Source organism: Dermacentor albipictus, chromosome 7 (genome assembly GCF_038994185.2).
Source record: "Dermacentor albipictus isolate Rhodes 1998 colony chromosome 7, USDA_Dalb.pri_finalv2, whole genome shotgun sequence".
Lineage (NCBI taxonomy): Eukaryota > Metazoa > Arthropoda > Arachnida > Ixodida > Ixodidae > Dermacentor > Dermacentor albipictus.
The window spans coordinates 35,834,773-35,852,481 of NC_091827.1; the positions used below are offsets into that span (position 1 = coordinate 35,834,773).

Sequence of the window (17,709 nt, forward strand, 5' to 3'; positions counted from 1 at the left end):
TTGCGTCACCCGCGGTGTGCATAACTCAGTCACTAAGTCACTCATTCGTTGCATGAGTGCAACGAGACCAACTGGATATAATGCCGATTCGCTATCTGAGAAGTCGCACTAGGGAGTTTCTGCTGTAATTTTCCATTCATCCTCCATCATAATGCGGCCGAAGTACGAAGCCCTCAAGAATAAAAAATAAAACGGACATGCGTGCAGTTACTACTACACAAAGAAAGGCGTCACCAGTATTCCCTTTCTGAAGGACATTGCTGGCGACTTTCCTCTATTGAACAGTACTACACTCTTAAAAACACTTTGCATCCTTTGGGTCTCATCTCTTCCCAGAACAATAATCGTCATCTGTCTTGCCCGCATTTGCTTTCTTTAAACCGGCGAGCCCGGTACTTCCAAGTCAAGAACGGCTTGCGCGTTATCAGCGTGACACAGCATTCTCGACAGGAAAGTAGCGCAGAGCTTTCATGAAAGGAAACCCAAGAAAGGTAGATGACGATTACTGTTGTGCCACAACATAAGCCCCAAAGGGTTGAAACAGGTTTAAGAGTGTATTGCTCTCAAAACCGAAAATGGATTTGTGTGCAGTTACTTCCGTAAAGAAGGGCGTCACGAACAGTACCTTAGTGGAACACTTAAAAAAAAGGATTACGCATTCTGAGTCGTATTTTGTAACGCAACAATAATCTTCATCTGTCTTGCCCGCATTTCCTTTAACGCGGCGAGCCCGGTACTTCCAGGTCACGAGCGGCTTCCAGTGCTTCCAGGTCACGAATACTTCCAGGTCACGAGTACTTCCAGGTCACGAGTAGCGAGCGCTGAGTTTCAAAGAAACGCAAGCAAGGCAGATGACGGTTATTGTTGCGAAAAAAGCCCCAAAGGGCGTAAACGGTTTTAAAGAGTGAAGGCATGGTTGCTCTCTTCACAAGGAGGATGCGAAATATGGATTTCCTGCGCTCTGTTGCCCGCAGTTCATTCGCCGTGGACACGGTTATCGCCATAGCTTCAGTGAGCTCGATGGAGAGTAGAGAGAGCTGCCGCGCCGTGCCTCCGAACGTTCTCCTAAGTTCGCCACAGGGGAAAGACCCGAGCTTGGTACGTTTGCTTCAACCTCTACAATTTCGATTTACGTCCTGGGGTCGAGTTCATCTATAATCACATTTTGCAAGCATAAGCCACGGCAGGTCTCAACCGTGTGGGTCGTAATGACCTCCTTCCTTTGGGAGGCGACGGCCAAGGCCAACCACGTGAAGGGTGCTAAAGAGTATTTACATTTCCAGGAATACACTGACCCAGGTAGCTATGAAGTGCGAGGTTCATTGACAGATTTATTCAAAATCAGCGAAGATGAAACAGAACCTGGGCGCAGTAAGGGTAAAAGCAAGTGATTTCGGGCTGGTACTCATAAACGAACATACAGATTTCGAACGGGAAAGTGGAGATAACAGAGAGGAAAAGGATGAAACCATAACTAGGCTCATTTTCGAAGCAGCAATTGAAGTGGAAGGTGAGGCACCAAGGCAACTTACATTAGAAGTAATGCTCTTTCTTTTACTAGCGATGAAGTTAGAAGGGCCTTGCAAGACATGTCCCTTGAGAAAAGCGGCAGGAGACAATGGAACAATAAAGAATTTAATGAAAGATGGGGGAGTTATTATCCTTGAAAAGCTTGCTGCCTTGTAGTGTAGAGAGCGGGAAGAATGCCATCATAATACTTATCTATTAGATAAGAAGGGTCACGTCAATTAATTAAATAAATATAGGTCCATTCTAGCCAGCTTTCAGTATTGCATTAAATATTCACCAAAATAACTTCCAATAGAATCAGGGCAACACTTCAATCAACAAAAAAAAACAAGCAGCTTCAGGAACAGAAATTCTACAGTGAATTACACCTATTTTATCAATCAGGTAAGTGAGAAATCCGCGGTGTACAATCAACCTCTCTATATGGCTTTCGTAAATTATGAAAATGCATTTGATTCAGTAGATATGCCAGCAGTAATGGAGGCATGGCGTAATCAAGGAATACAGGAGGTATACATGAAAAGATTGGGAAATGTCTACAAAGATTACACAGCTATCTTGGTTTTGCACAAGAAAAGTAGAAAATTATCTATCAGGAAAGGGGTCAGATAAGGCGAGACAATCCCTTCAATCCTGTTCACTGCATGCTTAGAAGTATTCAATCTATTAGACTGGGAAGGCTTAGGAGTCAGGATCAACGGCGAATATTGCTGCAACCTTCGTTTTGCATGCCAGATTGTCCTGTTCAGCAGGACGAATTACAACAAATGATTGAGGGTCCTAAACTTAAATCTGTAAGAGTGGAGTTTATGATTATTATGCACAAGACAAAGGTAATGTTAAATAGCCTGGCAAGGAAACAAGAATTCAAGATCGACAGTCAGCCTCTACAGTCTGCACAGTAATACGTTAATCTCGGTCCAGGGAAAACAGGGGGAAGGCGGGAGATGGAAATTCAAGGTGATGAGCAAAACGAGAACAAGGTGAAAGCAGGAACCAACGTTTCGAGAAGTGGACTTTTCTTCAAGGCGACTTACCCATTCCTCGCCACAGTATATATAGGTGGGGTTCTTCTAAAGGGGATAAGGCGTAAGGCGGGTGGTTGCGGCAACGAGCGAAGGTGTGTTAGCGTCGAGGGTGTCGAATTGAGAATAAAGGACTGCTGTGCACAAGGCCAGGTACACGGCCGTCTGTCAATCTCGTGTCAACAACCGTGTGTCAGCCGGCGTGTCTGGTGGTCGTGGGCCATTGAGTCGCTGAAAGAGATAATAGAAGGAGCGGCAGAAACCAGTGCTCGTAAAAAAAAATTAAAAGTAAATATTGAAATGGAATAAATAAATATATTTGTTTCTGTTACAGCGTTCCTAAAGCACGGTAACAAGTGTTTCTGCATTCCTCCCTCACCTTAATTTAGGCGCCGCCACTTTGCGCCGCCCCGCTGAGCCGCCGTGATGAGCGTAGCTGGTAGTTGTATAGACGAAGTTCATCTTGTATCTCGATTAATCTCCAATAATCAATTAGCCGATAAAAAAATCCTGCATAGAAAGTGATTAACCAACTAAAGGCTGAAATGATCAGTGATTAATCGTTAATGGAATTTAAAAAGTTAATCGACCATCCCTAATTCGTAAGTGTAGCCTTTTTCTTAATCAGAACTAGTGCACGTTTACTGCACACCTTCCGCACTATTCCAAGGATGTTCAACGCCGATTTTTTCCTTTCGCGCACAACAGCAGCTTGGAACGATACGAGACAAGCAAGTCTATGGCCGCAATTTTCGCCAAGAACGAAGCACTAAGCAGAAGGGAGTCGTCCACAGTGTTGTGGCTGTGCCGGCTACACGTATAAATTCGACCAGTGTCAAATGAAACGATTACTCGTCCTTTTTGAATGCAAATTAATGTCGGTATGGCAACATTTCAGTAATTTCTTTTTCTCTGCGCGTTTTCATTCGAACAAGAGCAGGACGTTATTTTCGATATCGCAGAGCCTGAGTACATATTTTTCTTAAAAACGTATAAGTGAAATCGCGCAACAAACCACCCTGCAACCTGTACAGAATATTGCCAGTAAACACATGCTGACGAGACTACTTGTCAAGGCCGTTTAAGCCGTCCAACGGACACCGAACTGTGGCACTACATCTCGCCGCGCAAGAATCTGCACACGCGGGTGGCGTAGCTTTGGCGCTGCTGCACGGAACTACCGCAACAGAGCGTAGTCAGCGGATGGAATCGTACTGCGTAGCAATATTCGAACGCGCGCGGAACTGTCTGCAGGTCAAGCTGTGGCCTCTGCTGAAAAGGAACGCCACTGACAGACAGACCACAACGCTGGGACTTTCGTTCGAGATGGGCACGCTGATCTACGAGCTGACCAGCGACTACACCAATCTGGCTAGCGCCATCTACGCTAAATGCAACGCAACTTCCCTGACAAGCAGGGAAGCGGTGAGTTTTCGAAGACAAGGACTTCTTTGCTGACTTCGTATGGGCCGCACGGGTCGTACGGGCTTAGCATTTCAGGCGCTACGCCATGCTCCCTAAACGGTTGCAGAAAAATTGGAGGACGCTTAAGCTTCGCCTTCAAGAGTGGGACGCGACAGCGTTCCCGTCGACCCGCCAAGGGGTATAAGACAATGCGCTACGGCACAGCGATCACTTACGATGCGCCCCGCATCGGACTTAGCGCCCACCTATCACGCGGTGAGCGTCGAGCAACGCAGCGTTAGGCGCGGCAACGAAACGTGCGCCTGAGCGAACGAAACGAACCAAAGAACTCGGTGTCTCGGAGGGGAAACGATCTACGCCAGCCAAACGTCGCCTTCGGCACGGGCAGAGAGATAGATAGTAATCTAAACCGGGAGCACGGCGAAGCGTCGTCAGGGGAGAGGGAGTCCCGCGACGCGCCTGGCAGCGGTCCCAATGCGCGCGCTGCGCGCCTCCTGTCGGGGCAGCGCCGTACATTGAGAGGAGGGGGTCTTCTGTGTTTGCCGCAAGATGGCTCTGCGTGTGCGGAAAGCGCAGAAGAAATGCAGCGGAAACGCACTTCGCAACTCGTGTAATTGTGACTTCTGTACGTTACATGTTCATAATTACCGATATACACCGCAGTATAACTTTCCACGGCTCGTTTCGAAGGCAACACCGCATTCACTAGAGGCGCGTTTGCACCGCTTGGAAGCATCGAACTCGTGGCTGAGTGGTAGCGTCTCCGTCTCACACTCCGGAGACCCTGGTTCGATTCCCACCGGGCCAATCTTGGAAGTTGCTTTTTTTATGAAGCGCCTGCCGTGATTTATCGCTCACGGTCAACGCCGCAAACGCCGACACCGACGACACCGGCTTTTCTGCGACACGAGCTCCTTAACGCTATCGCGTTAAAATAGAGCCCCTTCCTCTTCCCAATCTCTCTCTCTCTCTGTTTCTAGCGTTTCTGTGATCTGACTATCCATGTGACCTACTTACAAAAGCGGCGATTTCGTTACATTAAAATGCGAGTTTCAAGTGCCATACGACAGGTCCCAACTAGACAAGTGTTATGCTTTAAGTGGCCGATTAGCCGTACCGCTATTACGTGTATCCCCAAAGTGTTGCACATGTATAAAGAAAACTAAAGTGTGTGTTTTATGTGTTTTTACCTAGAGACCATTATTAACGGAACAGTTGACAAAAATAATCTGCGAAGGCACGACGAAGGCGTTTTCGAATCGAACACATTTCTCGACCACAGACTAGACGAACAAAGTAATGGCAGTTTCAAAGTTCCGCCTTTACCACTGGCAAGCCAATCAATTTCGCGAGGGTTGGCGGAAGTAAAACCTTCTGAATGACAGCAATAGGTTCCCGCTCGGTGCCTAGATGAGGGGAAGGGGGGGAGGGGCGCTCATAGAGAATATGCGGCGACCCTAGGGGCGACATGAAACGTTTGGAGTAATTCTCAGAAAGCCTTTCTGTTCGCTCTTCCTCTCTGTGAGTGGTGGGAGGCGGCGCGGGTGATCTTCTTCGCAGGGATCGAGGCAAGCAGCCTGCGAACGAGAGCTTTTTTTTTTAGCTGTGCACAGTCTTGGGGGCGCATCCGACACACATATTAGAGACTTTTAGCTTGTACGCTATTCCGGTAAACGGGAGCGGTTTGGGCGGATTACCGGATGGTCGGGGCGTAAACGTGAGCGGTGAAGCCGCCTGGTGTTGTAGAGCTCAACCAGACAAACGCAGAGCTAAAACTGCAGTAACTCACCATATCCTGCTTCGCCAGCCGTGCAAAATTTTGGCAGCGGCGTAATTGTGAACACGATTACGCCACTGTCGAAAATTTACGCCAGCAGCTAAGCAGATTATAGTAATTAGCTCTGTGTTTGTGTGGTTGAGCTTTGCGCCACCAGCTGGCGCCACCAATCTGGCCGCTCAGGTTGGCGCCCCCGCTAAACCGGAAAACCGCCCGCGCTTGCCCGAATACCGGAAACGCTAAACGTCTCTATTGTGGTAAATGGTCAGCGCGAGCAACATAAAACGTCAAGGAGTGTTCCAGCGTCTCATCATGCCCGTCTTGCCTTCCTCGCACGGTCGTTGCTTGGAGTTCGCGCATATATGCGACAGCGGTGGCTTGAAGGGACACTAAGGGTTACTATGAAGTGGAGTTCAGGTGATAAAGCAATGCTCTAGAACGTCTAAGGCGTCAATATAATCGCGAACAGAGCTTTCGTATAAGCGAGAGACTGAGGTAAATGCATGACACGATTTCGGTACTTGCATTGCCGACATGACGAAGCTTCGCTGAAGTTCGACGGTACAACTGTGCCTGCACTTGTCGACGCTGGTATCCGCATTTCCTTATAATGAGTGCTCCACTTCGCCGCCGCCTCGAAAAAGTGTCGGTACCTGCGACTTCGAGTTTTAACGCGATAGCATTAAGGGCGCCGTGCCGCAGAATACCTAGCGTCAGCGCCCGCCGTCAGCGACGTTGTCCGTCAGAAAAAAAAATCATCCCGAACAACAGCCACACAGGCCCTCCGCGCGGCGCAGTTACCGAACTAATTGAATTTCTAAAAAAAAAAAAATGGCTGTGGCTTAGGTAAGGTTAAGCCCAGGATGCGAAGCATACTAGCCTTTATTTTAGTTGTTGAACCACTGTTTAGCCTGGTGAACTGCTGTTGCTTGGCTATATTTGGTTCGGCTAGACGAAGAAACAACTCATGCATTACTTCTTCGCCTTCAAGAGTGGAACGCGACAGCGTTCCCGTCGACCCGCCAAGGGGTGTAAGACAATGGGCTACAGGGCAGCGACTACGCGTCCCGCATTGGACGCGGTGAGCGTCGAGCAAAGCAGCGTTCGGCGCGGCAACGAAATGTGCGCCTGAGCAAGAGACGCACGCCTTAGAAACAGCGCGTTTCTAAGGCAACACCGCATTCACTAGAGGCGCTTTTGTACCGCTTTGAAGCGTTGTACTCGTGGCTCAGTGGTAGCGTCTCCGTCCCACACTCCGGAGACCCTGGTTCGATTCCCACCCAGCCCGTCTTGCAAGAGTTGAGCCAAAGCCACTTCTCCTCTGTCGTGACGTCACGGTGTCACGTGATTTCATGGTCACCGCCGCGCCTGAGGAGCTGGGTTGAGCCCTCGTAATATGCTTCGCATAAAAATGCGTCAGAAAATTCGTAAAGTCCGACTTACACACAACCTACAGACATGATAGCGTCGGACTGTAATTTGAATATGCGAGAAAATAATTTGAACGCATGATAAAACATATTTCTTTTACGCGAAAACTCAATCTCAAATCGCTTTTTGTGGGGTATGAGCCATTGATGAGTCACTGCTTGTAGCGTAGGCCTTACGGCGGTATGAACCATCGCTCTGACCTGAATCCGCCTTTCTTCCACGGCGCGACGGCGCATGCGCCCTTCCCTAGCGGATTAGTCGCGAAACGTTTTGGAAGGGACGCGCGCGCGGCCACGCGGCCATGGATATCGGGGGAAAGTACCCCGAAAAAAAAAAAATGCGCGCGTACCCTCACTGCAGCGAACACTTGTGTCGTGTAACGCGTTGAAACTCTACTGGTAGCTCGACGCCGGTTCGGTGCCGAAAACGTGCGTAGCGTAAGACTGCAACTCCAAAACAGAAAAGGGCCACGGCTCCGTCCGGACCGCGCCGTGAGCCACGTAGTTGCCGCCTTGCGTTGACGGCTGTCAAGTTTATCGCTAAACCACTACGTTACACTTGGGCGACACTTCAAAAAGGCTGTGGCTTAGCTAAGGTTAAGCCCAGGATGCGAAGCATACTAGCCTTCATTTTAACGCGACAGCGTTAAGGAGCTCGTGTCGCAGAAAAGCCGGTGTCGTCGGCGTCGGCTCAGGCGTGCGGCACTTGCTCAGGCGCACATTTCGTTGTCGCGCCGAACGCTGCGTTGCTCGACGCTCACCGCGTTCGATGCGGGGCGCGTAGTCGCTGCGCCGTAGCAAAGCCACCTAGAAACAGTCTCTGTAGCTCGCCGCAACCTCCGCTTCGCATTCCAACGAGCAGCTCTGTCTCCAGGAGGCATCTCACCTCGTGAGTGTCTAGCAGAGGCAAGCGCAGCTGCTTATATACCGCCGCGACGCCGCGAGCGACGGCGCGAGTTGGAGCCCCGTTTCTCCTCTTTCGTGACGTCACGGTGTCACGTGGTCAGCCTTGAAGGCGACGCCGCGAGCGACGGCGCGAGTTGGAGCCCCGTTTCTCCTCTGTCGTGACGTCACGGTGTCACGTGGTATTGAAGGCGACACCGCCGCGCCTGAGGAGCTGGGTTGAGCCCTAGTAATATGCTTCGCATAAAACACGTTGCTGACGCAGTCTTCTTGCAGCATCGGCCCACTCTTGCTGGTGGTGGCAGCGCGTCCCTGACTTCGCGTACTCGTTTAAGGCGTGGTAACACTGGGTCGATACGAGACCAACAAGACGCTGACGCCGACGATTGGCCTACTATTCAGCACTGTGTCACTGAGACCATTTGATCGTTATAGGCCGACTGTCGTATAGCGCGACCGGCTTTCTTGTCGACGACGGCACCGACAAAATCAGCGTTCGGACCGTGATCGTTCGATCGAAACCTACGCGATCCGCAGTCGAACCGGCAACGCGATAGCTGCAGCTCATTAAGTTGTAAATATAATTATTCGCGCTCAAAATGCGCCGACATGCCTTCGAAGTTGAAATGCACGAGCATCAGGCCTTTCAAGCCGTGCACGTGAAGTGTGAGTCAATGTTTATCCTGTTTATATCGAAGGTTGGGTTAGATCTGACCCCGTAGAGTTCGTGCATTCGCTACCGATGGATCTGAACCTAAAGAATAAGCGGTCAGGACGACGGAAACCACTCTTATAGTTCAGTTGTGGCCCCATGGCGATTTGATAACTACTCTTCACTTCCCACGGCACTTGCACATAAGCGGCAAGCGGCGAAACAGCGCTGTGCCAACATCTTGCACTTTGGTCACCGTTCCCCAACGCTGCCGGTCGCATTCCCGTAGATGGTGGGTCTGTGTGTGTTCATATGCTGACACATTTCTTAATTCCACAGAAGCACAGTTTACCTCTGCATCAAACGGCAAAGAAGAGAGAGTGCATTCGGTACAGCAGCATAAACTCGCTCAGTAACCAACGGTGTCAGCGATGACATCCTCGTTTTCGCGAGAGAACTGCACGCCCTACAAGTGGGGGCTTATGCCAAGCACAGTTTTCTCTAATCATACTTTATGGCACACGCAAAATGTAAGTATGATGAAGTTAAAGAAAAGCGAGAATCAGTGGCAACAGCCCGTAATATATATGCGTCTGGATCACAGTTGCAGTTGTTTAAGTGGCTCGGCCGCTCATGTTGACTCATCTCGGGGAGGAACAAAGCGGCTCATATGTGCAGATATCTATGTTTTGCTACGTTTTGAGATCATTTCACATCAGCGATGCGTCGTTTCCACAATATCCGAAGCTAACAACGATCTGAAGCTGGAGATGTACATGTAAACAAATGCATCGCTTTGGCCAATCCGACTTGGAAGGATGTGCTCGAAGGCTTCTTGAATACGCAAAAAGTTTAGTGAATGCCTAAAAGGAATACAAAAAGCAATGTGCAAGCACAGACGTCAGCGACAACGAACTCCAAGGCAGCCGCGTTGGCAGACGGAACTCAGCGTGACTTTTTTGACCGCGCTGTGACCACAACAGCGCACTCGGGCCTATTCACCCAGAACAGTTGATGGGTCAACGCCATGCTGCCCCGGAGAAATCATTAACAATTAATCGCGATCCATGAAACGCACAACCGACGCACACTGAACACGAGCGCTGGTACACGAATCAACTGGCGATACCCGCGGCACGTTTCCAAAATGTTTCCAGCGGCGTGCGTCAGAGGGCAGCACAGGAACATGAAAGTGGCGCCGGGATCCGCCCACCATTGTTTTGTATCGGGCCCTGTATCGCAGGATATCCCTATCATGTGTGTCATTCTGAACGTCAAGTAATTCAGCGTGAAGTAGGTAAAATGTTTGCCAAAGGCGTCATAGATGCGTCCTCCACTACATGGATCTCTCTTGTGGCCCTGATCAAGAAGAAGAAAGGAAGCTGTAGATTTTGCGTCGACTATCGTTCTTTGAACAAGATAACTCACAAGCGCGTGTACCCGCTGCCACGCGTTGATGACGCCCCTGACTGTCTTCACGAAGCCAAATACTTCGCGACTATACATCTACGCTCTCGATACTGGCAGATTTCTGTCGACGACATGGACGCGAGGAAACAGCGCTTATTACACCAGACGGGATCTATCAATTTAAGGTTATGCCTTTAGGACTCTGTGATGCCCCAGCTACGTTCGAAAGGATGATCGACTATTTATTTCGAGTCTATAGATGATCAATCTCCCTTTGTTACCGCGACCTCGTCATTGTGTTTTCCGCAATGTTCGAGAGTCCCCTTATCCGTCCATCAGCTATTCTGTCTTTGGTTGAGCTGCCCTTTCAATGAACTCGTCCCGGTGTAATTATCGGCAGACGGCAAATAATAACAATCGTCCCCCATCTTGTAAATATCAACGGCGTCCAGCCCCACCCTGACAAGATTCGTGCGCCGAAGAACTTCCCAATACTGTGTTCCGCTAACTATGTTCAGAGTTTCGTTAGATTATGTTCGTACAAAATTTTGCAAACAGCGCTCGTCCTCTTATGGGTCTTTTTAAGAAGGGCGTGCATTTCTCATGAGGGCACGAACAAACACATTAAAATTAAATTATGGGGTTTTACATGCCAAAACCACTTTCTCATTATGAGGCACGCCGTAGTGGAGGACTCCGGAAATTTCGACTACCTGGGGTTCTTTAACGTGCATCTAAATAAAAGCACACGGGTGTTTTCGCATTTCGCCCCCATCGAAATGCGGCCGCCGTTGCCGGGATTCGATCCCGCGACGTCGTGCTCAGCAGCCCAACACCATAGCCACTGAGCCACCATTGCGGTTTGAGGGCACTAACAAGCCACCGCGTTCTCCGCGCTGATCGACTGGCAGACCTCACCACTTATACTGGCCCATTTTCAGCCATCAGTGCCCACTGAAGTTCTTACCAATGCTAGTGAACATGACGAAGGAGCTGTCCTCGCCCAGCATCAGCATAACCAGGAAGGAGTCATATGATATGTCAGTCGCCACCTTTATACTCCGGAACGAAACTAGTCGTAGTCTGGGCGGTCACAAGATTCCGTCCGTACACGTACCGCCGTCAATTCTCAGTCGTTACTGTCCACCAGGACATTTGCCGGCTGTCTTCTCTAAAAGACCCGAGCAGCCGCATTTGTCGTTGAGCTCTTCAGCTCCAAGAGTATTCGTTTGTTGTAATATGCACATCTGGCCGAATGCACCAAGACGCAGACTGTCTCTTACGTCACCCGATGGACAGGACTGGCTCTCCTCAACATGATGCCGATACTTGTGCACTGGCTATCTCCTATTTGGACAATATAGACACCGAACAGCACCGCAGTGTTTCCTCAAAATTCATCATGAACAGTCTCTGCTCTGGTCATTCCGACCATTCTCTCCGCCGCTCTGTTCAATACGCGGTGGCACTCTGTACCGCCGCAATCTTCTGCCACGTGGCCCTGAATATTTGCTACTTCTTTCGCGGCGCTTGCATATTCTACCCTTCTACATGATATTCGTGATGTACCGATAGCTAGGCATCTCAGCGTCTCCAACACATACGACGGCGTGAGACGGCGGCTCTTTTGGCTTGACCTTTACCGTTGCGTGCACGACTGCATCGCCGCCTGCTGCCGCTGTCAGAGCCGCAGACGTCCTTCTCTTGCACCTGCTGGTCAGCTGCAGCGAGTAGACATCTCACCAGAGGCATTCTTTCGTGTCCGCCTTGGTCAGCTGGGGCCTTTCCCACATCCGTCTTCGGCAATAAATGGATTGCCGTCGCGACCAACTACGCGATCAAATTTCCTATCATCGTGCGCGCTCCCAAGTAGCTGCGCAATAGACGTCGCCATGCTTTCTAACGACACAATCCTTCAGCAGGGTGCTTCGCACCAGCTGGTTACGGATCGTGGCCGCTCATTCGTGTCCAAAGTTGTCGAAGGCATTCTTCGCATTTGCTCTGCAATGCATGAGCTGCCGACCGCGTACTATCCGCCAACAAATGGCCATAGCAGACGGCCCAACCGATTTGCTGTCCACATCTGCATATCTTGAACGCCGCGACTGCGACACCAACCTATGCCTGCCTTCACGTTTGGTACGTTTCGTCCCGCCATGACGCCGCCGTCTATTCGCGGTTCTTCCTTTTATATCGCCGCCACCCGGTGTTGCCATTCGACACACAGCTACATACAGCTCCCTGCGTTCCGTTCCTGCTGCATATCTCCGCGACGTCATTGTCGCGCGAGCCTAATGGCTCTACAGGTCGCTCACGCGCTGCTCTGTGCTTCGCAAGTGTCCCAGAAAGCAGGCTGCAACAACCGGCACCGCGACGTGGACTATCCTCCTGGAACTCTGTGTTAGCTCAGGTTGCCCTGTCGACGTCCATAGCCTGTGCGAGAAGCTCATCGACCGCTACACGGGACCATACAACGTTATTCCCAAGATTAGCGCCGTGAACTGCGTGAACACTCCGCTCTATCCTAAAGCATCGTCTCCTACTTCACTACCCATTGACGTGGTGTATGTGCCACGGCTGAAGCCTTATCACTCCGCCAATGCCGCACAAACTCAGCGGCTGCCGTGACGCCGGTGACACCGGAGCGGTGGAGCCGCCTGGTGGCATAAACTTCAGACAAACACGCAGCTGAAATTGCAGTAACCTGCTGTATTCTGCTTCGCTGCTTGTGCAAATTTTCGGCGGCGGCGTAATTGTGAATACGATTGCGCTGCGGTCGAAAATTCACACTAGCATCTAAGCAGAATATATTATCTGGCTCTGTGTTTGTGTGGTTGAGCCTTGAACCAGAAGCTGGCGACGCCAATTTGGCCCCTCAGGTTTACGCCCCCGCTCAACCGGCGAACCGCCCGGGCTTGCTGGAATACCGGACGCAGTAGAATTCTCTTAACGCAGCTATTGCGCATGAACGCTCCAGCGGTTCCTTGAACGCGATCGTCAAGAAGCGCTGCACGAGCTGGCAATCAGCTTGGCCGCTTCATCTCATTGTAGATGGTATGCAAATAAACACATTCCCTTTTCTTCGATGTCCGCGTAATTCCCGTATCAGTATAGTAATGAACCACAAACAAGCAGTACCTTTTATCCTACTGAATATCCACTCACGACATTAATCCTGCGTTTTGTATAGGTTGGGTGTGTGTCGTGTACTGTACATATCATTTCATTTTTTTTTTCATTATATCCCATCTGGAGGAGCATGCTATGCCTGCCGCCAGGCAGACATGGCTGAGAGCGGGGACTGCTTGAAATTTTGACGTTTCACGCATTTTCAGCTCCTAAAGGGAAACAGCAAATACTGAGAGAAGAAGAAAAGAATAGGAGAAAGTGCTCAGTATTTCCTGTTTGAAGCTTTTGCTCAGGGGTTGCTACCTAAATATATAGGAACAGAGAAATATATTTTATCGCTAATCACCACGCCGAATTTTATGAGATAATTGTTCCATTTAAAATAAGTCGAATTAAAGTAATTATAGGAAGCAGAGTTGCCATTTATGCCGTCAATTTCTTACTAAATATTTGGGAAAATAGCTAAATTTCAAGAACGAATATACCAACTTCACAGCTCTGTAACCCAGCAATAAAGATCAACACTAAGTCACATACATCTAACACCGCTGCTAAAACGGACAAAATTGATGGAATATACACTGCTTTAAATACGCTACTTTATGTGCGTAAGACCTTTACAAAACCCTTACAAATACCACGGAAAATTTACACATTTCATTTAGCACATTTGTCCGTTTGAGATACCCCTCTAATCATTATCTGTGTATACGGTAGGAGTAGTACCTATCGTACTTTTCTTCTGTACACACCTCTCATCACCATTCAGCCCTCGACAACCATCATACATCACCTTATGGTCCTCACTTCGTCGCTGCATCGACGATAAATATTATTGCAAGCATCGAATTTGGTTGCACATAGCGCGTAATGGAAGTGTACGCGAAGGGGAAGTTTGGAAACCAAATTGAATACAAATCGAAAAGTGCCAGAAGCGAAGTGAGTCTAATGTCGAATAATTTCCGAATATTGAGCAGGTCATTTTGACCGTTACTATAAACAGCGCTTCACGTACTACTATAAGATCAACGTTAGCAAGATTGTCATAATATGGCGCATTATGAATCGTTCTATATTAAAAGCGCCAGTTGAGCATTCCGAACGAATGGGCAGTTTATTCGCACGCTTAGGATTCATTGGTGAGTGTGTGTGACAGCGGTTTAGCAGGAAAATTCTGGTTACCTGGGCGACGTAGTCTTCTCCATTGCATCTAAATTCTCGTATGTATCTGTAGTCATGGATGAAATTTATTGCACTTTTCGTTCACTGTTATGCTTGATCCCGTACAGTTGGCGATTTCAAATATTCGGAAACTACTCGAAAGGCCTTCGTAATTGCGGATAGCGACTATTCGATTGGAAGACGCAGTCGAATAGGGGAACATTCGATTCGTTATTGGAATGTTTCAAATGTTGGCACACCGTCAGCATTTATCGAACCGCTACAATTAAAACTTTCGCCTCACATTAAATGTCATCATGTGCATCGGATCTGCACCTGCCTTCTTGCTTTCTAATGGGCTTCGAGGGTACTGATTCGCCGTCGACTGCTGGCGTTCCGTTCTAGCTCTGCGGATCGGCGAAGGTCGTCGACAAAGACAAGCAAAAGTTGGCCGCACCGCACCTCACGTACGGTGTGTTCCCGACTGCCGGTAACAAGAGGAGAGTCATCTTCACGGACTACCTGCACACTGCCACTGAAAGGGTCAGTACATAGCAGCGTAAGCGTGAGGTCGTCATTCGTCTGGATAAATTTTTTTCCGCAAACATTTTACCCTTTGCGGATTACCGGGTTACACAGAAGATGACCCGGTTGGCGGCGCCAACTGGTGGCGCAGAACTTATTCAAACAAGAACAGAATAATTATTGCACTAGCCAGGTAACTTCTCTGCATTGCAGGTGGTGTAAATTTTCGCCAGCGGCATAATCGTGAACATATGTTTTTTATCTCTTTTTTTTACAGCGGAGCTGTTAGCCTCTGGGTAGTCTGCATAACCCCCTAAGCAAGCAAAAATGCAATCGCTCATCCCACCCCCGCCCCCGTATTGCAGAGGCTACAAGCACACAGCAAAGTGTAGCGAACCTTGCGTACATTGTCTAATCATGCATACAAGTACCGAACAGCGAGCGTTTCACTGAAGAGCAAGCTCTAAACAAGCACCTATCGTAAGCAGCAATTGATCATACCCCCCGTGAGCACGCAAAAAATGCAATGGCTCGCACCCCCGTAAGGCAGAGGACACCATCCCTCAGCAAAGTGAAGCGAACAGTGCGTGCAGTCACTGATATCACCCATACAACAAAGAGAACAGCATACATTTCAACAAAGAACAAGCTCAAACAAAACAAGCATCCGAGCCATCAATAAAGCACTGCACCAGCCTCACCTGCTGTAGTGGTGATATTCAAAAGCTTCGCTGGACATTCACTCTCGGAGAGGCGGAATGGCGAGTCAATTTTTTTCAGTAACTCATCTTACGCGGACACGTGTCTAAGGTGTTGAGGTTAACTGAAGCATCAGTAGATGTCGCTACCAGCGTTCTTGCGTCTGCGCACTTTACCGGTAACCCGATAAACCGCAAACATTAAGAATTTTCCAAGGCAAGCTAAAGCTCTCTAATATTGCAAAGCTTTTGCTTGTCCGAAAACTTCTCTTCGCTTACGGATTACCGGGCTACCGCAGCCGTGGACGACAACGTCAATGCTGATTGCGACATCGCGGGACACTTTGCTCAACTACAATGCGAACTGTTCTTGTATCGCGTGAGTGTTCTCGGTGATAAAAAATCATAAAGGGGGCGCTCGTTACGGAATTTTCCGCTACCAACGCTTTAAAACAGCACTTGTGTACAGTACAGTAGGTCAGTGAAGTATTAGCTTTGTGCGCTATCTGGTTAAACTCTGCGTAACGCGGTACCGGCATTGATGCGGCCGTACACCACCCTGGTAACCCGGTATACCGCAAACGGTAATGACATTTACGGACAAGCTAAAATTGTCACCTAAAACTGACTGCGGTGTAGTCAGAAACCGCGGCGGACATGTACAGTCGTTCACCAAATCCCTGTATCTTTTCTACTACCCCAACACATTTAGAAATATTATTGCGGCTGTATGTTCATTGTAGACTGGCACGCAGCTACTACTCCATAAGAATTTTAAGAGCTCAGGGTGGATTATTGTGCTTTTGTAACGCAAAAAAGGGCAATTTACATTTTTCTTATCAGCCTCTAAACAGCACCCAAGCAGACGGGGCGTGCTGCTGGTGTAGTTGCCACTACGACGTATATCCTAGCTAGCCGCCTCAGATATTTTCCCAGGAAACCGCGGGCCGCCGCGGCCGGCCCCGAATCTCGGAGGTCACGCTGATAAGCAGCGAGTTGTAGGCTATCCGTCACTTATGGCAAGTGGTGATGGATGGCTTTTTTTTTTTCAGTTTCGGTATCGGAAGCGGCTATTTTTTTTTTTAGAGCTTTGCATGACACTACTGTTCGTATTTCAAACGTCAAATTTTGCACGGAGGTTCCTCGACATCGACACTATCTCACACTAGGCATAATATACTACGCATTCCAAAAATTTTGTCACAGTCGGCTTTCAAGAGTACACGCTTTGCGGAGCGCACGGCATGCCTTGTCTTTTTTTTTTGCAGTTCTTGAACGTAAGTGGCGGAACTGGCAGCGACAACCTTCGCAGTCGAGTGGCATGGATGTTGTTCAACGTGCACCTGGAAGACACGGGAAAGACATGCGGCGGTCTCGAGCCTTTCGAGCTCGAAGATAATTTCTGCAAAGCATTTCTTCCGTCAGGCCAGGGATGCTGATACAACGCAGGCGATTTGAAAGGAGCAAGATAAAAATGTAACAAAAAAAAATCAATTTCTGCGCTTCACTGTGGCGTGACTCATTGTCTTTTAACGCGACAGCGTTAAGGTCACCGTGTTCGAAATTTGGTACGAAAGCCCGTGCTGGTGGTCCCAAAATTCTCGAAAAGCTCTGATTCAATGTGATGGGAGTGACGTTTCCCCGGAGCTAGGGAGTGATACTCCTAAAACCACCGTTCCCAGAACCGTTGAATATGCCCGGCCAGCCGTTCTAACGTCACGGAGCCCAGAGGCAACACTTCGAGGACTGTGAACCCCGGCAGTCCTGCGAGCCGTGCTGTTTAAGGCCACTTTCTGCTTGCACAAGCTGGATGCCACAGTTTCCGCACCGTGCCTCCCCCGGCGCCGTAACGCTTGAAGCTTGGAGCTCGTCATCCTTGGCCACCTGCCGGCACTTACTAGAAGGGCACTAGCCCGCCCTAACCACAAGCTGAGGACGCCGAGCTTGGAGCCGAAGGCAACGTCAAAGTCTACTGTCTATACGCGCCGCTAGGATGCCTCGATACTACCGCTTCTCTCCGTTTGAACTGCGGCGCTGTTGTCAA

The 17,709-nt window shown here is 49.2% G+C and overlaps 1 protein-coding gene across 1 annotated transcript in view; it reads left to right on the forward strand.

Moving 5' to 3' along the window:
• The window catches only part of LOC135905704 (uncharacterized), a 59,439-nt gene extending 42,207 nt beyond the window's left edge, over positions 1 to 17,232 (forward strand). Inside the window, exons 9-12 of the mRNA XM_065436684.2 lie at positions 975 to 1,098; positions 3,810 to 3,980; positions 14,848 to 14,985; positions 16,934 to 17,232. Of these exons, the coding sequence (XP_065292756.1) occupies positions 975 to 1,098; positions 3,810 to 3,980; positions 14,848 to 14,985; positions 16,934 to 17,104 (604 nt within the window). The 3' untranslated portion in view covers positions 17,105 to 17,232. The remainder of the gene's footprint in view (positions 1 to 974; positions 1,099 to 3,809; positions 3,981 to 14,847; positions 14,986 to 16,933) is intronic.
• The last annotated feature ends 477 nt before the right edge of the window (positions 17,233 to 17,709 follow it).